Here is a 21,572-nt window from a genome sequence, read left to right as displayed (position 1 = left end):
CGTGTTCTAGGCATGTGGGCTTCGGTAGTTGTGGCACACGGGCTTGGTTGTGGCTCGCGGGCTCTAGAGCGCAGGCTCAGTAGTTGTTGCGCACGGGCTTAGCTGCTCCACGGAATGTGAGATCTTCCCGGACCAGGGATCAAACCCATGTCCCCTGAACTAGCAGGCAGATTCTTAACCACTGCGCCACCAGGGAAGTCCCAAGGCCAAAATACTTTTAAAGTTCATTTCTCTCATCCAGTGTTAAATATTTCTTTCCATTTATGTTAACCACAAACCCGTAAGTGTGCTTTCCCTGTGTTTATCTAAGTTGCTAGTTTTGATGATTGATACCAAACTTTTTAGTAAGTAGTTTTTGGAGGCTGCCCTTCTTCACTTTGACAGTCTGCATCCCAGGAGTCTGAAACTTTCTCTTGGTCTTCATGGTTTCTCAGAGTTTACCAGTGGTCATTTTACATTCACATATGATTATTTTTGCCTTGAATCTTGACACTTGAACTCTGTTCAAGAGACTTATGTCTTCCTTTTCTATTTGCAGGACTTTATGAAGGCAACATTTACATATTAGTTGGTTTTTGTTTTCAGTTTTCGTTTTCCATAGGAGCCCAGAATTGGGTTAATCAGAGCTCTGGATTCATGATACACTCTCATCATTGGTCCATTACATTATTGGCTACTTTTATTCAAAGTAGTTACTTAGTAGTTTCTAATAATATAGTAACTGCTCACAAACTCACCACTCACAAGAAAAGCTAAGACCTTGATAATAACCCTACCTGTAATCATACGGTCCTCTCCATTAACCCATACGCTGCCTCCCCACACAAGGAAATCATCGTCCTGTAGCCCGTGTTCAGGATAACCTTGCTTTCCTTTTATATAGTATACATTAGTTATATGAATTTATTAATACATATATTACATATATACATGTGTGTTACATATGTAATTACATATTTTTGAGATTTTAGTTGTTTTAACTTTTAAAAGGGCAGTATGCTATATGTAATCTTTTGGTACTTACTTGTTTTACTTACTATTGTTTTCTAAGATTCAATTCTACTCTTGTGTGTGCTGGAGATCATTTGATTTGACTATCACATTCCGTTGTGCAACTACACCATAGCTTATCCATTTACTTTTTTGTTGGTAGCCTTTTGTGTTGAATCTATGTGTTTGCTGACGTGAAAAAAGGGTTTGAAATGCCTATTCTTATTCATGTCCAAAAGTCAAGGGTCATAGGGTATATGAATATTCAACTTAAGGAGAAGATGCCCAACAGTTTTCCAAAGTCATTGCATTAAATCACATTCCTCCCTGCAATGTTTAAGAGAGGTTCTGATGATCTACATCTTCTCCAATATTTGATATATTATGTTTTATTAATTTTTGTCAACCAGGTGGGTGTAATATAGCATTTCATTGGGGCCTTAATATTCGTTTCTCTTGGCCAGGTAACTTCCATATCTAAAAATCACTTCTCTTTGGTGGTTAAGTCTGAAGCAAACGGCTGATGAGTAGTTCTGCCTTATCTCTCTATTATTATTATTCCAGTTTCTGCTGTAAATCGTGTACTTTCTGTTCCGTGTTCTCCTTGCTTTGTGTTTGGCCGTATGTTAAAAAATCATTTTACATCTTTGTATTTTTTGAGCCCCACTTTATTTTAACCCTTAGGTTAATTGTTTTCCTGCTTATCTTTCCAACCCCTTCCTTACATCATATATATCTCCTCTTTTGAGCATCTTAGAGAATTTGCAGTGCATCCACATTGGTTTGCTGTTGCCCCTTCCTTTTGTCCTCATCGTGGTCACTCATGCTTGATCTCTGTACTCATCATCCCTTCTGGGCTGTCTGAAGCTGTTCTGTTCTAAGGGAATGGTTTTACCAATTTAAATAAGATAACCATGTGGAAGCATCTAGAATGATACTGTCATAAATTAAACACTCAATAATGTTTTCACTCTTTTGAGTTTCTGGCTAAGGAAGGAAAATGTTTCCTCTTCTTTCTCTTATAACTTACTGAAAGGTACACATTAAGTTATATATACCTAGTGTTTCGTTCTTTGCTGGTTAAAATTATAAAATGCCAGGATCACTTTCTTATGAGATTTCTCTTTTCTATCTCACCCAAAACTTAGTTTTAAATCCATCCTGAAAGTTTCTTTTTGCTTCCTCTGTCTTCTGAGGAGTGACTGCAATCAGAAAGGCAACTGAAGAATGTATGACATACGCTTGTTTTGCAGAATGAAATTTCCAGCGGATAGTGGCGAGGTGAAGTGCCCCATTTACTGCTTTATGAGTTCTCATTGCCAGTTTTGAGTTTTGATCCAGATATCTGAAGGTCTGAAGTATCGTCTGTTTCAGTCTTCTCTAATTTTTTCCTTCTAAATTCTCTATTTCATGCTTCTGCCCCTGTATGTATGGGTTTTATTCACTTTTTTCCTTCCTGGAGTACGATATCACTCTTCCTTGCCTAGAATTGATCATTTTGATCCAGAAAGTTAAGTCCTGTGTTGCAGGACCATCTAAGAGAACCTACTGTTTACTTAGCATTATCATACAAATTGTGTGGATGCAGTTTGCTATTGAAGAACGTTGTGTTGTCCTATGCCTGTAAATCACTCTGTTTCTGTTCAGCACATTAAAAAGTGCTAGACATCCTCTATAGTTTTCTTGTGGTCCCAGCATGCCCCATGGCAATCAGGACAAGTTTAAAGTGGTTTATGAGTTTATTGAATTTTGTCAGATAGGTCTCCAAGTAGATTCAGGTTTAATAGGTTTTTTAAAAATCAAAATTTTAACTTTATTAGAAGAGAATCTCACTAAATTTTCTTAGGAAATTTTTAGAAAACAGTTTAAGGTATTTTGTTTCAAAATAATTCTTTGTAAAAAATAATATCTGTCAGAGACTTCCCAGGCGCTCCAGTGGTTAAGACTCTGTACTTCCATTGCAGGAGGCACGGGTTTGATCTGTGGTCATGGAACTAAGATTCCATGTGCCACGCAGCCAAAAAAAGTGTGTATATATATATATATATATATATATATATTATATATATATCTGTCAGCTAGAGCTCTAAATTCCTTTACATAAAAGCAAACATATCATATGAATTTTACAGCTTGAAAGCATATCATTATAACTCAAAATGCCAACTTTTCTAAATGTATTCTTCAACTCATACCTTGTTCCCAGTATTTCTGAAGGTAATGAAATTTGTATAGGAAATGATGTGTTTCAGAAAATGTGTAACTTTATATTCTTAAGAGACATTTTGTTTTGGTATTCTAATTTGATTAGATAGTTATCATGCTTGTTACTTGATAAAATCCCTGTTTCACTCCTAATTTATAATGCATGTGAAGGAAGCATTATGTAGGTAATCTAAAAGGAGCAGCTCAGCCAAAATTCCTCTGCATTCAACATTATACGTACAATATTTATGGAGGGTTACAGATTTGCCTTCCAGATGTGTTTTGCTAAACTTCTCATGTGTATTTATTTTCAAAATCCTGGTTAACTGTTGACACGGGAGTCAAGGTGACATTAGCATATAGTCAAAAAGTTCCTGCACTCTAAATGAATAATTAACATCTTGGATTTTGTGGTGAAACATACCATTTAGCAACTTTTCCATGTAGTGAAATTGTCACAGGTCTGTGTCCCCTTATTTTCTCCTTTGCAAACCATGTCCACATTCTCATGAAATGGAGAGGGCGATGCTCAGTTCATGTTTGTTGAATGAATGAAAGAATGTAACAAACCTTTTAGCATTTATCGCTGAATCTGGTAGAAGGATCACGTTTTGTACCCTGCCTCCCATTTCTACTTCACATATGTACTCAAAGTACTGTGAATCATTGAGTTAAAAGTATTTTTAACTTTTAACCACTTCTTCCATGAGCTTCATGGATACACTGTTTACCAACCATAAAAAAAATCCTTAGAAGGGTTGCAGTAATCTAACTTAGAAGAGCGTTAGGTTCTTCCTAGCACAGGTATTGGCTGATGACCTGCTTCCTTTGGTCAACACGATACTCCTAGTACCAAACCATGATAATAATAGCAATTGAGATTTATTAAAAGCTTATTGCGTTTCAGGTACTTGTTCCTAAGTGGCAGACAATTTCCATATATTAATTCATGTGATTCTCTCAGGAACATGGTTACTTTTTTTATTATTTCCACTTTAAATATGAGGAAGCGGAGGCCCAGAGAGGTAAAGGAACTTGCCCTAGACTAAACAGCTCATAAATGGCAGCACCAGGATTTGAACCAGGCACTCTGTATCCTCAGGCCATGTTCCTAACCACCAAACAGCTCTGCTTCCTTAGCAAGCAGAATTTTCAGCTGTGGGAATCAGATAAGAATGCATGCACAGCTCCTTTACCATTTCTGGGAAAATAACTCAAAATAATGAAATTGTCTGTTTCATCATTTTTCTGTGAAAGAATAATCTTGGTAGCAGTTGGAATTTTACTTTCCTCCTTTGGACCAAATACAATAAAAAATGAACTTAACAACAACAAAGAAAAGATGGCAAGATTCACTTTAAGTAATGGACACTGCTTTCTTTTAGTTTTAATTCATAGTTATTACATGTATCTGTATTAACACATTGTAATGGAAGCATAAAAAAGGAGAAAACAGTGATCCTTGTTTTTACGGCTTGTAACTTGATTTGCACAAGGAAAATGCATGAATACGTAGTATGTGTAGTGTGATACAGACCTCATAAATCTCTCCATGGTATATATAAAATTGGTAATTTAGTATTTTAATTTTCTATATGCACAGTATAGTTTTCTTTTAGGCCACAGATTCATTGATCATGTCATCTAAGCTTATTATATATAATGTATATATTTAAACAATATTGATGATAAACTAACACAAATGATTCAGTATTCTGTGCTAAATTCTTTTATATTTTCTGCCTCAACATATTCTTAGCCTGTTGACCTTTTCAAACCATTTTTTTACATGTATCAGAGTTGTCATGACGAGGAAGACGATGATGGGGAAGAGGAAGTGAAGAGTTTTGAAGTAAGATGAATCTTTCTATATTTGTTTTTTGTCTACGATGAAACATTGTTTCATAGCTTACAACTGACATTTACGTTTCTTGCTTCATGGCTTATTGCAGCTTATTGTGTCAAGGAACTGCATGTCAGAAGCTGGATGGACAAATTTGAGTCCTAACATTTGCTGAAGTTAAGACCAAGGAACATAGACTAGTTAAAGAATCAAATAAAACCCATATGTTCAGAATGAGTGTTCCTGAGAGCCCTCAGAGATGAGGTTGCTTTAAATTGTTCTCATCTCAGTGAATGATGTGATCTGAAATTTCCAACAGACGTGGCAGAAAAATGTTTATGGAAGAGCAACATGACATCAAGTTTCTAATTGAACCCTTGGTTTGATTTTTTCTTTTTCTAAATCGAAGAAGTCTTAAAGATTTAGCCTCTTTTGACTTCTGCCCAATTAGGTCACTCATTCCCTGTACATATGTAGATGGTGGCACATAGCACAGTTTGCTTGCATGAGGCAGGATTGCATATATTCCTAGGGCTATGTTCTATTTTATGATTATTTCCTCAAACCTTCTCAGATCTTACATTTCCGTATAATTCAAAATACTGCTCAATATTCATTAGCCAAAGGGAAAGTAAATATTATTTTCCCCCTTTGCTTAGGCTGCACTTTTGCTTTTTATAAGAAAGACCAGCTGTTGCTAACTACCCTCTCCTTATTTATTGGTTCTTTTTTTTTTTTGAATTTTCAAAAAGAAATTAAATGGAAGGAAATGGATTAGACTTTTTTTTTTTTTTTTGCTGCTATTAATTTACATGTCTGCTTTGAGCTAGAAGTCTGGAAATATATTAGTAGCCAGCTGTTAAGTCTTTAATTAAAGTGGACCCACAAAAAAGTGGTAGGTGAGGAGTAGATATTGAGTAGTGCCCCTTTCAGGAATAATTGGATGTGAGCATCTCTGCAGCATTGCATTGAAGTCATTGTGTAAAAAAATACCAAATCAGACTAATTTGGGAATGACCCATGACTATTGCTGGCTGAGAAAAATGCCTTAAGGTTAATTTCCTGGATGACGCTATAATCTTTTCTAATGTATGTGTATTTCTAGTCTCAAATCCATCTTCATTGATAAGAAACTGAGCTAAATTAGAATGAGCTGTGAGCAGCAGATAATACTATTTTTCTGACGTGCACACCATTTATGGTCTGTCGGTTGTCTTCCGAGCAATTGTTTATTGCTATTTTGCTTCTTGTCTTCATCCTTCCTTAAGGTCACAGGATCCCAACGCAGCAAGGTAAAACTATATATATATGTGTATTTGTCTGGGTCTGAGTTTCAGTTTCTTGTGACATTTACCTTTGTTAGACCCAACATCTTGGATTCTTTTTTGTAAAAAAGAAAAAAAAAAAAGTCTTGCAATCTTTCTACCAAGTTTGTAGCTCCAATGCAGTTTGTCTCTTCAGTATCCCTTCCTTGACCTAGGTTTATTCTTCTTGCAATTTAAATGACTCATAATTTGAAATTTTATCCTCTGTGTTGACTTTGAGCTGTGTACTATGCTGAGATGAAAGAGTCCACCCTTTCGGTGATTAAATTTTAGCTGGTGACTTTTCAGTGCAACATTTCATGCCTCATCTCTCTTGAGGGTTTTTATACCAGTCTTATTACTAGAAAAGAGATACGATATATGGCACTGCTGGTGGGATTGGAAATAATCTTCTTTTCCATTGTGCTAGTAATACCTTCAACTGGTAATTGGAGAGGATATTCCACGATTTGAGTGTTAATTTAGCATTTCCTTATAGCGAAGAACTAGATGACTCTTTCTGTCTCTGAGTATTCTGAAGAGCTAAGTACCTGGAAAATTTGCTAAGAGAAAACATTTTGGTCTAGAATCACAAAAATTTTCCTTCCATATGAACCCTGTTAAGCTTACATTTTATTTTCATGAGACTATTTAGTTGGAAAATCGATCATAAACATCCCAGGAAAAGAATACCTATAATGACTTTAGTTAAAGAAAAGAGAGAAAGCTTTTCTGTTTGTAAGTGTAAAGTGTTCTTTTTTGCCTTCTACTTTAAAAAGTGAAATACCTTCTGTTAAGATGAATTTCGAATGTCATAAAGAATCTACTTAGAAGGAACAAATTATAATGTTTTTAACTCACTATTATATTTGGAGGACTATATTGTTCTCATAGCATTTTAAAACTTGAGTTCATGCAGATGTGATCAGGTTTAGCTCTAACCAGATGGATATAATTTAATGGCATATAATAGGCATAAACACTTAATTATAGATTATGGGTTTAAATCAGTAGGTATAATGGGCGTGATCCCAATTTGCTGGATTTTTATAGCTTTATCACTAATGATCTCAGATAGAATTCCTGTGACTTGTTGAGGGTTGAAAGCATAAAGGGACTTCCTAACATCCACCAAGATTTGATTTCACGGATAGCACTGAAATTCATTCCCAAGAGTATTGATTTAGACGGAGACATTAGAAAGGTTCCCTATTCAGAAAAGAAGTCTGGGAGTAACTAGTAGTGGAATCTTAGCCTGTACAGTGTAGGATTCAGGTCATACTGAGAACAAGAAATCGGGAGACGTATGGCGCCCTGCCTGGGAGAATGGGCTACATGCCTTGGATTTAGGATGGTGGGAGAGAAGTTCACCTAATGGTGACACCTGGTAATTAATCCCCCCAAAAAGGAGGTAGAGACCAGCCGGTGTGACTGTCCCAGAATGAGACAGGATTTTAGAGGTGCCAGTGGTGCCACGTACTTATACGCATAACACAATAGAAGAGATTTGGGACTTTTCACTTCTTAACCAATGTTTGACTGACTCTCCCTGTGATTTCTATACTATAACTCATCATTTATGCCTAATCTGTGGAATAGTCTATTTGCAAAATACACACTCTGTGAGTAAACAATATGAACTCTTCCCAAGCCGAAGAATGAGACCATGTTTTTAGAGCTGACAGAGAACCAATCACCTGCAAAGAGGGTTTTGTCTGAGGTTGGCCCTGTGATGACAGCAACCCCACTGAAAAATTTGACTAGACAACTGGATTATTGCTTTCTCTTTATAAATTTAGTAACGGACCAGACTTTTTACATTGAGATGTCTGGTTGGTTAACATTATTTAGTATAGTCTAAATAGTGGAAGTTTTCATCTAAGTTACAATGAATTTGAAAGGTCGCTTGGCAGTTTCAATAATTCTTAAAACAAATTACGTTAAATAAATTTTGGAATAACATAGTGCGCTAATTGAATTTTATCCCTATAACTGGCTGATTATTAATATTTGCTGTACTTTCCACTTAAATTATCTATAAGAATATTGAGAAGAAGAAAGAAGTAGATATAAAAAGGTAGCATTATAAAGAAAATTTCCATGAGGAGTAACATAAATAAAGCTCAAAAAACATGGAAAACAGGGAGTGGAGGCTAAAATGCCTAGTATTTACCAGCTCTTCTTCCATCACATGTATGGTTTACTGACATGATCCTGTTAAAACTTGCCTGATTTAAGTTGATAATTTAATTCCCAGCTTCATCTATTTATATGTATATTTACCTACAACTACTTATTTGAAAATTTAATTGCATATTTAGTTAGTAATTATATATAACTCTTTTTAGACTTGAGACTACTTTAATATTAAAACTAAGAAAACGGACAGTTAAATATTATAAAGAGGCCAATATTAATTGAAAGGGAAGAAACATTTTAGCAATTACCCAAAATGTTAATTACTACAGTGGATTGCTTTATTCGGCTTTGAACTTTTCATAAACCAAAATAAATAATAACAGAGTAATATTTCAAGTTGAATGACTTTTCTGAGCACGATCTCATGTAGAACAAGAAAGAACTTTGGTACCACAGTAGACCACATTTTAAAATGATGATTTCGCAAAACATACAGCAACATTCTTCTGATGGTTGCTTCTCCTACTGCCATTCTTCCAAATCTGAGGCTGCAACGTTCAATGATAATATTCCACACAAAAGCTTTCATTGAATTAAGTACTTTAATATAGATTTACTACTTATGGAAAAACCTAAATTAATGACGGTGAAGCTTAAGTAAATCTAGAGGAATGGACCATTAACTCACCTTCTAGACCATCTTTCTCAACTATTAAGCAAGTTGCATCATCCTTTGGCAAATGCCCAGTTTCTAATTCACAGATGAATTCTCCGGTGAGTCCCTGAGGTGCTATCATTCTGTCCTATTGATTAAAGAGAACTTCTTGTGTCTTAAATGCCAAATATGCCTGTGAAAGAGTTGGTACTTTGTCATGAAAACTTAGGAGACTAACCTATGACATCATACCCACTAAGTACTCAGGCCAGTACCCAGCTCATATTCCAAAGTATGTACCATGAGGTGTGAAAGAATCCGTTTAGGTCTAAAATGTCTTAAGGACTGATGTTACATAGCTCTACACAGTGATAAAAGCACTTTTGTCTGGCCCCACCAATGATCTAAATTTTTTTTTTTTTTTTTGCTGTACGCGGCCTCTCACTGTTGTGGCCTCTCCTGTTGCGGAGCACAGGCTCCGGACGCCCAGGCTCACGGGCCCAGCTGCTCCGCGGCATGTGGGATCTTCCCGGACCGGGGCACGAACCCGTGTCCCCTGCATCGGCAGGTGGACTCTCAACCACTGCGCCACCAGGGAAGCCCCCGATGATCTAAATTTGAATAGAATTCAATTTTTTGTAATTCTACAAGAATGAATTGGCTATAAGATGTTCCCTCTCCAATAGCTACATAATTTGATCTTTGAATGGGCTTATTTACTTGTGTTCATAGGAACACAGCAATTTAGATTAGCAGGGCTTCCTGAGTCTTACCAAAGAGAACCATTAAATATTAAAAAATTGAAGATAAAGCTATGGATATAAAACATTGAAACAATTATCTCTTTTATCAAGAAAATTTACACTTCTTTAGTTTCTACTGTGGAAGCTGTATGGTGTCAAAATATGGACCCTAGAGTGTTGAGTTGCTTGTCATACTGTTGAATCATAGAGGGGAGAGGGGGAAGGAATTTTCATGGCCAGTGTTCTCCAGTACTCATGCTTATTGTTGGAATCTGCCAACTGCATTTTTATATACTGAAATTGTTGATCTGCAGTAATACCCTCCTGTCTTAGCCCATGTTCCCTAGGAAACAGAGCAAAGAGGTTATTTGCTAACAGTTTACTGGGGTTGGAGGTGTTACAATCTCAGGGGAGTAAGAGTGAGGGAGAACGAGAACTGATACAGGGAAGCAGAGAGAATGCAGTAATGCATTCTTGAGCTGACCAGCTAACCACAACTAACCAGCCATACAGCTAGTTGCTAGACTGTGTCGGATGCCCCTGGAGAGGCTATATGCATCCTGGAACAGTACCTCCTGGGGAGCAACAAGGAACACTTTATCTGCTGGTTTCCTCCCACCTCCTATCTCTTATTGGTCACAGGGTGTTAATTTCTTCATACTTCCTGCTGATATTAGCCAGCTCTTCCAGGTGACCCCTGGGGAAGCCAGAGCCAGCTTGGGTCCAGCCTGCCCAGTGTCCAGGCACTGCAGTCTCTCCATCAGCATGTGGTCTCCTTAGACAGTGGTAGTGGTGATAAGAGCCAACTTTCGTAAGCACAGTAATGGTGCAAAAGCCATTTCTAGGGCCACTGTACTTCAGAAGCAAGGCAGGTCGCTAAGACTTGGAGAGAAGGGGGTTCAGTGTGGGTTGGAGTACTGGTCCTGATACAAGGAAAATTCCCCAAAAGCACAGTCCTCTATATTGTGTATGGTAATTTATGCATATGAATGTGTAGACCTAAATAGCATGTGAGTATGTAGACAACACATATTTAAACATATAACGGTGCATTTTTGACATGCACAATAATTTGACTGCATGTGCTATTGTTTTTAAAAATAATCCCGGTTGAGACTGACATACACACACACTGCTATATTTAAAATAGGTAACCAACAAGGACGTACTGTATAGCACAGGGAGCTCTGCTCAATAATCTGTAATAACCTAAATGGGAAAAGAATTTGTAAAAGAATAGATACATGTATGTGTATAACTGAATCGCTTTGCTGTACACCTAAAACTAACACAACATTGTTAATCAGCTATACTCCAACGTAAAATAAAAATTAAAAAAAAAATCCCAGTTGAAGCTTATGCTTGGCCACATTATTTATGGGAAATGGGATACAGCAGAATCAGTAAGAGCACAGACACTCAAATAGACCAGCTGTGTTTGCATCCCAGCTCCACCATATGGCTGTATGATCTTAAGCCTCAATGATCCTATCTATAAAATGGGACTAATTAAGGTCTATAATCCACTCAGAACATTGCCTATCACATAACAAACTCTATAAGTATTTGCTATTATCATTACATTTAATCAGTTTCACTTTCTTACTAAAATCAAGTCAGAGAAGCCCAATGAGAGGAAATCTTTTATCATAATGAGCACAGAACCTCCCAAGGCGCAGGAGACCTGAGTTCTCATCTGAGTGCTAACCAGGTGACCTTCAGCAGGTCACATTTAATTACCCTGTACCTCAGCCTTTTCATCTTTGAACTGAAAGCTTTGAACTGGATGTTCTCAGGGGTAATATCCACCTTTAAAACCTGTCTGATTTGCTGTTTTTGAGTAAGTTCATTTTTCAGGGCAATTTCATAACTCTTCTAAGTGCATAAGTACTGATCAGAAGCTTGCAAATTTTCGTTACTTCTGATCTTTTGTGAAGGGGTGAAAAAGAAAAGAAACTCCGTGCTTTTTTAGTATAGGAATGTCACAATGAAAATGATCTGTAGAAAATAATGTCTAGCTTCTGTACATGTATATGTATCTCTACCTTTTCCTCATTGGGTATTTAAAATATCACACAATCATACATAATACAGTTAGATGAAGAAAAAAAAGTGTTGAGGGATGAAAAGCATTTAGGGACACAAAGTAGAGCCTTCCAGGAATGTGATTAATCCAGAAACCCATGCCACAGAGTCTTGCTAATTTGCTGCAGGTTGTCAGTACTAGTGATGCCGAGGTTTCTAGGAGTCTACATAAAATCGTATCAATGTAAAAGTTTCCTATATCAATAGAATACTGAGACAATCTTCTTGTTTGGGAGAAACAACAATTCCCGAAGCATTTTTCCCTTTGTAACCTTGGAATAATTTAAAGACTAAACTACAGGTTGAAGGTATAGTGTTATATTTAAGACCCTCCAGCAATTCAGGCGGAATTTGGAGTGCGGCAGGGCGAGGAACCCTACTTTTAAAAAGGTCCTTTAAAAAGTACTTTCAAGGTGCTATTTCCCTGAATAAGATACTTTTAAAAGTTCTATCTCCCATTTGCTTAGAAAAGCTAGTCTGCAGTAAATTTGAAATGAAAGAATTTTTTTCTTTCCACATAATCCATCATTTTATTGCCTGAAAACTTTCTAGTTTCACTTTTAAAGTTTTACTCTTCTATGTCGTGATAAAATTTCCAATGAAAGATTAAATTATATGCCCAGAAGCAGTTTTCAAGGGGGACAACAGAGTACAAAAAGAAATAACATTAAAGATGTTCTGAAGAGAGGGCTTCCAACAAAGAAATTCAAAAGAGTGGTCGACCTGATCCCTCTTTATGAAATATGATTTTCCTGCCTCTAGATCAGAGTGTGTTTTTTTGCTCACTATTTTTTCTTCAAATGTTTCGTATCATCTCCCCCGAAATATTATTATTGAAATTTAGATGTTATATAAGGAAAAGTAGCGTGATCTTTGCTCAGGGAGTTTACTTTGTAAAGAAGGTAATTTGATATCCTGTGTTTCTTGGTCCTCCTGAGGTCTATCCATCATGAGTGATTTCAGTTACTGAAGAGGATACTGGGACCTTGGAATCTATTGTGCAGGTTGTTCTGCCAGATCTTTGAGCTGGTCTCCCTACTTTTGGAGCACAAATGGCGAAGGGTTTCTGTATTTGTGTTTCCTCAAGAATATATGGCATGCTGCCATCTCCCATCTTCTTTGGATTTCCTGATGACTATCTTTATATGTTGTATTGCATCGATAGAAGAATCATTCTTTCTAACTCCTTTGCCTCTTTAGTTGATGAAAATAATAGCGCAGTTCCTTAAGACAGTAATTTCTTATCAGTTTTACTGGACAGCTCTTTCACGAAGGGAGTTGGTTAAGCTAGGAAGTAAAAGTTCCAGAAATAGCTCTGGCAACGGGAGGAAAGTCAAAGATTGTTGGGTCTAAAAGGAAGAATCAAATGTTGCTCACTAATTTTAAACAGCACCTGAAGAGCAGACGAAAGGGTCTTCTTTCAGTTTTCCTGAAACTCTGTTGTAATGACAATATAGTTTTGTGTGTCTGTGTGGTTTTGTTTTCGTTTTGTTTTTGACTTCACAGGAAGAGGTTTAAACATGAAGGCAAACCTTTTAGATGTTAGCATGGCTACATATAAAGCAAAGCTGCCTTTTTTTTTTTTTTTTTCTTTTTTCTGCTTCCATTTAGGCCTATCACATAATTTAAGAAAAAATAAAAATTTAACCACAGGAGCTCTAACTATAGTGTGAAAAAAAACCCTGATCAATTTTGTTTTCGCAGCACGATATTATCAAAGATTTAAGAGACAAATTTGCCAGCCTCGGCGAGAACTCTCTGGTAACAGCATAAATGTCTGTGTTGGTTGCTTTTGATTTAAAGGTTTCTTTTTTCATTTGTTTGAGCCCATTTCTTTTACCCTCCTTTTAGTTTATGTTCTTTTTCATATTCTGTAACTAGCAAGCCTTCATTTTTTAAACCTCTTCCATCTTCCAGTGTCTATTTTCCGTACTTTGGATGGAAAGTTTATGGCAGCAAAGCTGTCACTCTGGCTACCTCTGCTGCAGCTCTTCCTGCTCTTAGGTCATATATGTTTTGGCCGTTGTGTTTATGGACATGATACTAATTGACTGTTTCATGTCCCATTGACTAAGCTTCTCTACCACGCCATTTGATGGACGCGCTGTCATAGTGCTCTATGCAACTTTCATTCTGCAACTTATACTGCTTGGTTCCGTCTCAATTCTCCAGCGAACTGGATAGCTCAAGTGAATGATCCTACCAGTCTTGAACTTGCTGTGCCTTTATATTTTATTTTGATTTCCTTCCGTATGTGTTCAGTGGTAGTTTAAGTGGAAAAGAACAAACTCTAGCCATTGCTCTAGCAGTACCATGCAGTATCGTTTGTTACCACCAGAGAATACAAAATATAAAGGCACATTGCTTCTTTTATTCTTTGGGAGGGGACTGGGGAGATCTGTTATCATATGTCCACTACTTAGTTGAAGCCTACCTTTTTATCCATATCAGCTTTCAATTTTGCTTAAACTCCAACACGTCCTCAGTTAATGTTTTTCTGTCATTCAGTGATGACTTACAACTCGAGCCATTTGCTGAGCAGTATCAAGTTACGACCATGACTTGGGAGATGATTAAACACGTGACAAACTGATGCACAAATGTATCATTCAGAAAGTGCAAGTGTCAGTGATGAAGTGCAGTACTTCAAAAGCATGATACAGGCTTTGGACTAATCCAGTCATGACAATTGAGAAAATTCAACCTGATAAATCAGTACCAAAAGTCTATCACAAGAAATATAAAGGGAAAAACCAAGAGTTGACTATGTTAACATCTGTTGGATAACATTGTTGGTGTTGAAATGGTCCATAATGTTGTCATAGAGCCCATACGTGAAGAGATGACTGAAAATGTGGTTTATAGAAAGCTGCTCTGCTTAGTGATAGCTGCAACATAAATGGTTGGGATTTGTGTTCAGGAAAAAGAAATGGAAAAGCAAAAGCTTCTGTACCAACAAGCCAGGCTCCACGACCGCGGCGCAGCTGAGATGGTGCTGCAGACCATCAGTGCCAGCAAAGGTGAGGCTCTTGGCTCTACCTCGGAAGGGCCGATTCTGTAGATTTCCCCTTTACTCCTAGGAGCGCTCTTACGTAAAGTCTAACGATTTATTTAGTCCCTGAATTTCTTGTTCATGACTAGGTCAGGTGACTTGACAAATGCCACCTCTCTCACAAAGTTCAATGTTGATTTTTCTTTTTTAATCAGAATCTTACTAAAAGATTTTTTATTTCTGTTCGTTAAGTTTTGGAAATTATATTGGGACACAACTCTAACACACTGATTATGTGAGTCAGAGGTGGGCAAATGTTTTCTGATAGAGGCCAGATAGTAAATATGTTCGGCTTTGTGAGCCATTGGGGCCTCTGTGGCATCTCTTCAACTCCGCCAGAGTGGCATGAAAGTAGCTAGAGACAATACGTGAATAAACGGTGTGGCCATGTTCCAATAAAACTTTATTTACAAAAACAGGTGCCAAGCTGGACTCGGCCCTCGGGGCCCTTGATATAAATGTTTAGATTTTTTTAAGTGAGTCATTTTTAGTAATTCAAGTACCGTTGCATTTTTCAGTAGCCAGCCAGTGCAAGCTGATTTTTCTTACATTGGTAATACCTTCTTTGTGAAAACTAGTTACTGTAATTTTAGTGGAATGAAAAAGTAATGGTGGTTATTGAGCACCCCTCTCCAAATATAGGGATTATTTCATTTCTAAGATAAGTGGAGGCGACTAATGTAAAAATAAAACATAATATGCTAAATTATAGACAACTGGTTGGATTTGAAATTTTGTTATTATTATTCAAATAACTTAAAATTGTGACTAGTCACCTAATAAAGCAAGGCTATAAACATATTAAGATAAAAGTGATGAAATGGAGATTTTAAAAGCTGTTCAAACATACTGTTCTTGAGGGAGGAGGGAGAATATTTTAAGTAGCTCATATTCATTTCAGTGTTATTTTAATACACATGATTTGTTTTGAATTTTAATAATGTTAGGTGTCAGTATTTCAAAATCAATTGTTTCTTCCTGTTCGTTTTCTCCGTGTTCTCATATAGTTTCAATCATAGACGTATTACACAGAACTTAGTAAAAACATTGATGGCAAAATATGCATTATGACTCTTTTAATTTTTTTTTTGTTGTTGTTATATGAGTCAGTCTGTCCCTCTCCACCATGACATAGGTTTGTAGGAGGTAAATAATGACTTTAAAAGTGCACATTTTGAGATAGAATTGGTTAATGTAGCAGGTGAAGGGATAGAAGGATCACAATATTTTGTATTTTTAAGGTGAAACTGGACCCATGGTGGCTGCTACTTTGAAACTCGGAATTGCTATCTTAAATGGCGGGAACTCTACAGTACAGCAGGTATGTCATTGAGCCTTTCACATAATGTGCTTTTCGAAGAGATAGACCGTATAGTCATCCTGTTGAACTGTTTTAGTCATCCTAAAAGAACTATTAGTTGTACATTAGTTGTACTTTTTGTTTTCATTTTCTATGTAAAGTATGCCTTTATTTTATGGTCATCTTGTCCCAGTATCCAAATATCTCCCAGGTAGCACAATAAACACCCCTTCTAGGTAGCACAACAAATAATAGCGCTGTTTAGAAGTCTGAAGTCATGTCATACGGTGTCATCATTTGCAATGCTGCATTTCACGTGAATAAGTTGGCGTAAAGCAGCTGGTTTGTTTTAATAGTGAAAAATAAATACCCTTACCTAGGGAGCCTAGTTTGGTAACATGTTTTATAGTGTTATATCTCCTAAAAATTGACTCTTAAGATTTTGTTGTATATTTGGTACAAAGCTGGCTCCTAGGTTAATATGTAAACAGAATGCACCGTTAAGAATTTTTCTGGTTGTAATTCTTTCTGTTCTCCTAAGATATGAGAAAATCACTTCCCAACCAAGTTTTGTAGTGATGTTCTGTTTAAAAGTTAGACATTATCTGGACGGGGATTTTGCTAACTTCAACCAGTTCTGACAAAGGATGCAATCTCCATATCCAACTGAAGGTCAAGGTCTGTTGAGTTTGTTAGAATAAGAGTATTTGAGTGACTTACTACAAATCACAAATGCTGGAGAGGGTGTGGAGAAAAGGGAACCCTCCTGTACTGTTGGTGGGAATGTAAGTTGGCATAACCACTATGGGGAACAGAATGGAGGTTCCTCGCAAAACTAAAAATAGGACTACCATATGACCCAGCAATCCCACTCCAGGGGCGTATACCCAGACAAAACTATAATTCAAAAAGATACATGCATCCCTGTGTTCATAGCACCACTATTCACAATAGCCAAGACGTGGAAGCAACCTAAATGTCCGTCAACAGATGAATGGGTAACGAAGATGTGGCACATATATAAAATGGAATATTACTCAGCCATAAAAAGGAATGAAATAATGCCATTTGCAGCAACATGGATGGGCTTAGAGATTATCATACTAAGTGAAGTAAGTCAGAAAGAGAAAGACAAATACCATATGGTATCACTTATATTTGGAATCTAAAATAGGACACAAATGAACCTATCTATGAAACAGAAACAGACTCACAGACATGGAGAACAGACTTGTGGTTGCCAAGGGGGAAGGGGTGGGTGGGGAAGGGAAGAACTGGGAGTTTGGGGTTAGCAGTTGCAAACTGTTATCTATAGATGGATAAGCAACAAGGTCCTACTGTACAGCACGGGGAACTATATTCAGTATCCTGTGATAATGGAAAAGAATATGAAAAAAGTATATATATACTGAGTCTCTTTGCTGTATAGCAGAAATTAACACAACATTGTAAAGCAACTATACTTCACTAAAGAAAAAAAGAGTATTTGAGTGGCTTAAAAAAAGACTCACAGGTGTGTACTGCATACCTCTGGGGATAACATTCACATGGCCAACAGTGTGGCTCTGAGCTCAGAAAAAATTCTTATGCTCATTGAAGAACAACAGAGCACAACATAATATAAGCATCAGATTGTGTTATTCTAAAACTATAATGTCTCTTATTTTTGTATCTTGGCTTCTGTATGAGAAAGCACGGTTGAACAGGGAACTAATAACTGTTTCTTTCTTGGGTAAGTTTTAGTCAGGCAGGTAAAGGGCTACCCTCATTGAAGGAAAGGAAGGCAAATGAGAACTTTAGAATGTTTGACTTCAAGTTGCTGTGAACCTCAGAACCACTACAGTGGCACAAAGCTAGGAATAGGCTCCTAGAAACCTTTGAGTCTAAGAAAAGAAAAGCAGAGAAAATTTGAAGGTTTCTTTTGGGTTAGTAAAATTGTTGCGGAGCACAGGCTCTGGACGCGCAGCCTCAGTGGCCACGTCTCACGGGCCCAGCCGCTCCGCGGCACGTGGGATCTTCCCGGACCGGGGCACGAACCTGTGTTCCCTGCATCGGCAGGCAGACTCTCAACCACTGCGCCACCAGGGAAGCCCCATAAAATTGTATATTTTTTTCTGTAAATATAATCATTACATGTTAGTACTGGAAGAGAACGTAGACATAACCTAAGCAAGGGTTGTTAGCTTTTTATTGCCTCTGACAGTTCGTTGAAATCTCTGGCCTCCTCTCGGTGTAATGTTTATAAGTGCACAAATTAAAATTACATAGACTGAAAAGGAAACCAAGTATATTGAAATGTGTTTATCAAAATATTATAAAATAGGTTTTCGATAAAGTAATATGTTTCTTTATGAACTCATTAAATAAAAGATCTAGTACTTGGTCTAATAATTATTGAGAAGAAAAGGCGTGTCTAAATATTTTTAAATATCTACAACAGCTGTAATGTGATATGAAAATACCTGAAATCTTTATTGGTGACAAAATCGTAGCCACTACTAATCCTCTTAGTGTCTGTTGCTTAGATTACTGGTTGAAAGGAATGCTAAATTTCAGTTAGAAGTTAGTAAAAATAAAGGTGAATTTTCTCCCATCCAATTTACAGATTTTCTTTTTTGATTTCCATAGTAAATGACTACATGACTTTTTTAAAAAAAGGAAAAATAAAAAAACCCAACCTAATCTCGCCACAATACTTATAAATAAATAATTTCCCTTGACTTATGTATTGCTTCAAAAGACCTTAATTGTATAGTATATATATTCAGAAATCCATGGAGACAAAAGGAACGTTGAGAGACCATGTAATAAATGTGCTCCTCGTCTGTACAGATCTTTTCTTTTTTCTTTAAACCTTCAGATATATATTCCACCACTCCCCTTTGACCCTGTAACCCACATTCATTTTGTTTTAAAAGGCCCATGATTAATAAGCGCTTCATGTTTTATTAGACCAATAAGTCGTCACACACCCACCCCAAAATGGCTGTGCGTTTTTGTGTGTCTGTGTGTATCTGTGCATGTGTAGGTGTATGCATATATGTGTGTATATATATACACACACACACAAATATATATACACTGTGTATGTGTGTACAGCCTTCACATATTTAGTTTTATATTACCTTTAACTCTCTGATTTCTGGAAAAAGAGTACTACCAATATTTTGACTGCTTGGCTGAGCCCTATCTAGATAGCTCTGATAGTAGGAATTAATCCCTTCTATTTAAGACTCAGAGAAGAGCAGTATCTTTATTTTCTTAAAACCTTTGGTGTGCCTCTGTCATCTTATCATCTTGTGTGTACTTTTTTTTAAATTGGGGTATAGTTGCTTTACAATGTTGTGTTAGTTTCTGCTGTACAATGAAATGAATCAACTATATGTATACATATATCCCCTCCCTCTTGGACCTCCCCACCCCCCGTCCCACCCCCTAGGTCACACCGAGCTGAGCTCCCGGTGCTATACAGCAGGTTTCCACCAGCTATCCAGTTTACACATGGCAGTGCTCGTACGTCAATCCCAATCTCCCGGTTCTCCCTCCCGCCCCGCCCCGCCTCGTGTCCACATGTCCATTCTCTACGTCTTCCTCTCTATTCCTGCCCTGCAAATAGTACTTCTTATTTGAAACCTCCAGCACACTGTATCTACATTCAAAGTAGCTGTTTCATCATGGCATGTAACAACGTACTAACAAGTGGGAGCCATGCATTGCTTTAGCACTTTTTACATTTATGTTTAACCAAAATGTTGACCACAGAATCTGGACATCATTCTGAGAGAAGGGGAGAAAAATTAATAGTCACATGATTCCCACCAGTCCTTGGGTTTAGAGAGCATGGTAATGGAAACTGAATTTCTGTCTGTAACATTAGCATATGGTAATCAGAGCTCTCGGATTGGAATGCTGTTTAAGGAAGTCCCTTTTGTAATGAAATCTGTGAATAACATACAGGTGGGCCTTCTTCCCGGTAAACTTGAACTAAGTATCTGAATCTCCAGATACTTATAGAGTGACGTGAAGAGAATTAAGAGTATTATTTCCCCCTGATATTTATGCTGCCTATGGTGTTTTGTAAAGCAGCTCCCTTGTTCCAAGCCATGTGTGTGTATCCTGCTGCACTTAGAAAGGTGCAAGTCTCTTGCTGTGACATGCACTATTTCGTGGTCAAGGTGACGTTCGTCATGTTTGTACGCACTGGATATTTTTTATCTTTATTCAGAATCAAAGGATGTTTTTGTTGTTTCTTATTTAACAAAAAACGAGATTTGTGTTCAGTGACCATGTGGTTTATCTATCTACTGTAGAAAATGCTTGACTATCTCAAGGAGAAAAAGGATGTGGGCTTCTTTCAGAGCCTTGCTGGCCTGATGCAGTCATGCAGGTAAGCACATGCTTTTCTTGCTTTGGTTCCACTCAATGGTTGTACCTTTTAAAGTACTTGTTTTACATTACTGACAGCACTTATACAGAGGAGTATTTTTAATGATTAAACACACTTTTAAGTGGGACAAAAGTGTGGAAGTGTCTTATGTTCTATCTTGCTGTTAGGTGTTAGTAATGTTTTAATTACTAATTGTTCCACGTTACTAATGTCTTGAAATAGTCTACCCCGTGCTTAAATAGGAACCTTGGAGAATTAATGTGTATTCTGCTTACTTGGAAATGAGTAGTGTATGATTTTTAAAAGACAGAAAACAAAATCCTTTTTCATTTTATCTGGGAGCCGTTAGACCACTTCTCATCTGCCCTAAATGAAGGAGCCTTAACCATGATCATGTTCATCATTTTCTGTTTTTTACAGTCTTTGAAATCATTCAGACAGCGTTTGACTAAGGAGCCTGCCACATACTTAATGTTATTATTCCAACTGGAAAAACATGATCATTCTAATTATATTGCAGTATGTCTGCTAACTTTGTAACGTTCTCCCAAAGTTGAAACCCATCAATGCCATATGCTTGACTTTCACATGGATCATTTCAGTGTGGACCCTGGAGAGAAACTAGTCTGGTACTAGGAAAATATGGTTGGTAGGCATTGAGTCAGTGTATGTTTTCAGTATCTGATAACATTTGGTTCACGTTTCACGATACCCAGTTTTTAGACATTTGCTCGCCTGAAGAAAGAAAATGTTCTGTTAGGCCTCTAAATGTTTTCCTCCCTGTTATTGCAGTGTCCTTGACCTAAACGCATTTGAGCGCCAAAACAAAGCTGAAGGACTTGGGATGGTGACCGAGGAAGGATCAGGTA

The 21,572-nt window shown here is 37.1% G+C and overlaps 1 protein-coding gene across 1 annotated transcript in view; it reads left to right on the top strand.

Moving 5' to 3' along the window:
• The window catches only part of RYR2 (ryanodine receptor 2), a 510,734-nt gene that overhangs the window by 415,008 nt on the left and 74,154 nt on the right, over positions 1 to 21,572 (top strand). Inside the window, exons 80-85 of the mRNA XM_024761485.1 lie at positions 4,994 to 5,047; positions 6,307 to 6,330; positions 14,885 to 14,984; positions 16,258 to 16,337; positions 20,627 to 20,703; positions 21,496 to 21,569. Coding sequence (XP_024617253.1) covers positions 4,994 to 5,047; positions 6,307 to 6,330; positions 14,885 to 14,984; positions 16,258 to 16,337; positions 20,627 to 20,703; positions 21,496 to 21,569 — 409 coding nt within the window. The remainder of the gene's footprint in view (positions 1 to 4,993; positions 5,048 to 6,306; positions 6,331 to 14,884; positions 14,985 to 16,257; positions 16,338 to 20,626; positions 20,704 to 21,495; positions 21,570 to 21,572) is intronic.

Source organism: Neophocaena asiaeorientalis, unplaced genomic scaffold (genome assembly GCF_003031525.2).
Source record: "Neophocaena asiaeorientalis asiaeorientalis breed wild unplaced genomic scaffold, Neophocaena_asiaeorientalis_V1.1 scaffold166, whole genome shotgun sequence".
Lineage (NCBI taxonomy): Eukaryota > Metazoa > Chordata > Mammalia > Artiodactyla > Phocoenidae > Neophocaena > Neophocaena asiaeorientalis.
Note: the sequence above shows the minus strand (reverse complement) of the source record. Positions and strands in the feature narration are given on the sequence as shown.